Below are 3858 nucleotides of genomic sequence, written 5' to 3' on the forward strand. Positions count from 1 at the left end.
CCTGCCTCTGCCTCCCAAGTGCTGGGATTAAAGGCGTGCGCCACCACCGCCCGCTTCTGGTGTGTCTGAAGACAGCTAAAGTGTACTTACATATAACAATAAATAAATTTAAAGAGAGAGAGAAGCGCATGTGGAGTGCAGATGCTCTCCCATTGCAGGAATGGCAAGCTGAATGACGTGTCCAAATCTTAGCAGCTTTGTGTACTGTGCATTAGACCCTGTGTTACAGAAGGCTAAAAAAGTGTCAGGACCCAGGGTATAGGTAAATTGATTGTCCAGCAAACATAAGGATCTGAGTTTTCCCCAGAACTCACATTAAAGCTAAATTTAAAAATATAAAAATAGGTGAGTGGTAGTGGTGTACACCTCTAATCCCTGCACTTGGGAGGCAGAGGTGGATCTCGGAGTTTGAAGCCAGCCTGGAGTTTGAAGCCAGCCTGGTTTATAGAGTGAGTTCCAGTATAGCCAGGGCTACACAGAGAACCCCTATTTCAAAACCATAAAATGGATGGATGGATGTAAAGAAAAGCAGGCAGGCAGACAAGGAGACTGGGGGTGATAACATGGTCTTGAAATCTCACCCTGAGAGGTAGTGGCAGGTACATTCCTGGGGCTTACTGTCCAGCCTAGCCTACTTGGGGAGCTCTCGGCCAATGGGGGATACTGTCTCAAAAAAAAAAAAAACAAAAAAACAAGATGAACAGCTCCTGCAGAATCAACCTTCCATTGTCCTTTGGCCTTTACATGAACACATGTGCATGTACACACATGCACACAGGAAAGAAAATTACATCTGGTCTTCGGATTGATTGCTCTTAACCTTTCTTAAAATTGACTTAACAGCTCAAATGAGAATGGGCTAGAATTGTTTAAATGAGATAAACCACCACTTCTAAGTCTTCATCTGAAAGTTGCTTTTGGCATACTTTATTTTCTCAGTCTAGAGCCCCTTGTCTGCAGATGGTCTTCCCTATGGCCCTGGGTGATATTTTAGTCTCCCTTCTTCCCTTTGGTCTGTCACTCACTCTACTATCCCTTAGCTCCAGAAGTAAGTATTCTAAAGCCACTAGATAATACTGTGAGCGGAGGGCTGGGAAATGAGAGGGTAGTAAATAGCTCGAGTCGCCACTGCATTCAAGAGCCTGAGTTGTCCTTAGATTTTGTAGAATTTGTCTCTGCTTCTCCCTGTTAATGCTAGCCCTGAGAACAAACTTCTGGTATGGCCATGGGTCCCTAGGATGTTAGAGGCGTCTGTGTGGATCACTTCAGCCAAAGGCAAATGTGACTCTGCTTGTAATGGTCATTACCTTCAAGACTAAGTGTTTAAGAGATACTTATGGGTGTTAAGTAGGAATCAAACTAAATGCTTTGTAAAAATAAAAAGTTGATTTTGATCAGTATGTGACTTTAAACTTTCTTTTGTTTTGTCTTTGAGACTTGCTCCAAATTCATAATCCTCCTGCCTCTTGCCTTGTAAGAATTGAGATTTACAGTCAAGTGCCACTTTGCCTAGTGACTTTAAACCATGATAAACTCTGGTCTGAGATGCTGAGATAGATGCTAGAGAGGAAGAGATGGGACTGCTAGGTTACAGGAACCGGTGCAGCCTCATGAAACGTGTGCTTTTCCTCATCTGCTAACCCTATCTTAGCTCTTTGGCTGCTTGGGATCAGTTTGGCTGTCCTATCTCTAGGAAGCTTTTTCTATGTTCACTTTCTCCCCTTGGACAATCTTGAGTGGTCCCTTGGTGTCTGCTGTTTAACTTTATCCTAACTGACTGACTTTAATGATTTAGCCCCGTGTATGTGTCAGTAACTGGATAGACCGAGTAAGCACACCGCATCCTTGCTTTATTTCAGGAATGCCTCTGGCGCAGGCAGTCGCCATTCTCCAGAAGCACTGTCGCATCATCAGAAACGTCCAGGTTCTCTACAGTGAGCAGGTGAGTGCTGACTGTCTCCACTTAGAAGATACAGGGAGAGGATAGTTGGGGCAGTTGCTGTGGTTCAACAGGAATCTTAGGTCAGGTTTGTTCTTTGTCTTGGTTCGGAAACTTCCGTCTTGATAATCTAGTGCTGCCAGGTTTTAGAAGGACAGGAAAAAAACAAAGCAAAACAAAACAAAAAAACCTTGCTTTTTTGTTTTGTTTTGTTTAAATCTGTGCTTAGCTACTGACCCTTCACATGGGGGCCTTTTCATGGGAAATCACCTCAGAAGCTGCCTCTGATTTCCTAAAGTATCTTTTCTGCTTTGTTGGTTGTCCTTTGTTCAGAATTGTTTCAGCTAGCAGAGTATGTGACTTGACAGGAAGTAGGCCTAACTCACCCCTATTCCTCTCCACAACCATTCTCTCCATGACCATCTTCTCTCCTTCCAGCTCTGAAGCCTGCAGTTTTCTGTGAAATAGCCTTTGTGTTGCAAAGCTTTGAGAGCCTATAGAGGCCAAGGTCTGTCCCTGTGGCTTTGCTGAGACTTCTTTGAGTACTAGCTGGATCTTAATGAGTTTCAACTCTTGAAGCAAATTAGATTATAAGTAGGTAAGATTTCTGTCAAGCTGCCCCATTTGGTGTAGAGCAGGGGCTGAATTAGTCCTGACCTTATCCCTTGGCTGTTGTAAAGAGTCTAAAAGGGGGAGCTCTCAGTCTCCAAGCCCGTGCTTAGATACTCATGTGCTACCTGCCACAGAATACAGAACTTGCCAGAACGTACAGGGGTTCCTGGAGTCGTGGTGACAAAGTGGGTTCTCATTTTTAAACGATGCATGGTGACTTTTTAAACTCTTTGCTCTCTCCCTTATCTCTAACCTGAAAAGAAGTGGCTGTTAAAATAAGGAAGTGGCCTTTCTTTTAAGCCTTGTGCTGTACAGTTATCACTCTGGCTTTAAAAATAGGCTTTATGATTTCCAGCCATTTTGTCCAAATACTTGATTATCATTTATCATTCCAGAGTTTGTAGGAATGCTAACGTTAAGTTCATTTTCTCCAGTATTTTCTTTATTTAAAAATGTATTTAATAGACAGAATAGTTAGAATTTTAAGACCAGGTTTCATGTAGCCAGGGCCAGCTGGGCTTGAACATCTGAGCCTCCTGTCCTTACCTTCCAAGTGCTGGGGTTATTGAGAGATGATAATATAACCAACCAAAACCATGGGTTTTTTAGTCTAGTTCTACATTCTTCCTATTTTTTTAGTTGTGTAGCTTCTGACTGAAGATTTAATGACTAGTCTGTTAAATTCATATATTACTAGAACAATCTTTTGAGGTAGGATCTCACTGTATAGCCCTTGCTGGCCTGAAACTCTATGTAGGTTGTCGCCAAACTCAAGCGCTGTCTTCCTGCCTCTGCCTTCCAGGTGCTGGGGCTAAGGTTGTAGGCCACCATTCTGGCCTTTGAGCAGTGTTTGACAGGGATCTAAAGATGGTATTAGAGCTCCAGTGTAGTACAGTTTCTTAGACACAGTTAGGTAGTCCAGACTGGCCTCCAACTTGTAATCCTGTGTCAGCTTCCCAAGTGCTGGGATCGTGGGTATATGCCACTACACTAGCTCTATGTGGTACTTCTTAAACGAGGGTCTGCTCTCTCTTACCTTTTTTTCCTCCATGTATTTCCTCTTTGCTTCCAAGTTAAGATAAATTTTACTCCTATTCCAGCAAAAAAAAAAAAAAAAAATTCATCCTGTTTTCTTTTTCCTCTTTCCTTCACTCTTTTCTTATTCTTCTTTGCTGGAGATGTAACCTGGGGCCTCAAGTCTACTAAAAGTACTCTACCACTAAGGTCCACCCCCTCCCAACACCCCCACCCCAGAAAAATACCTTATCTGTGTAAGTCTACCACTAAGGTCCACCCCCTCCCAACAC

At 43.0% G+C, this 3858-nt stretch overlaps 1 protein-coding gene across 2 annotated transcripts in view; it reads left to right on the forward strand.

The window, feature by feature from the left end:
• The window catches only part of C8H16orf70 (chromosome 8 C16orf70 homolog), a 26278-nt gene that overhangs the window by 3275 nt on the left and 19145 nt on the right, over positions 1-3858 (forward strand). For both annotated transcript variants that reach the window (XM_029480632.1, XM_021170375.2), the window contains exon 2: positions 1860-1942. In XM_029480632.1, coding sequence (XP_029336492.1) covers positions 1860-1942 — 83 coding nt within the window. The remainder of the gene's footprint in view (positions 1-1859; positions 1943-3858) is intronic.

The sequence above is a fragment of the Mus caroli genome, chromosome 8 (genome assembly GCF_900094665.2).
Source record: "Mus caroli chromosome 8, CAROLI_EIJ_v1.1, whole genome shotgun sequence".
Classification (NCBI taxonomy): Eukaryota; Metazoa; Chordata; class Mammalia; order Rodentia; family Muridae; genus Mus; species Mus caroli.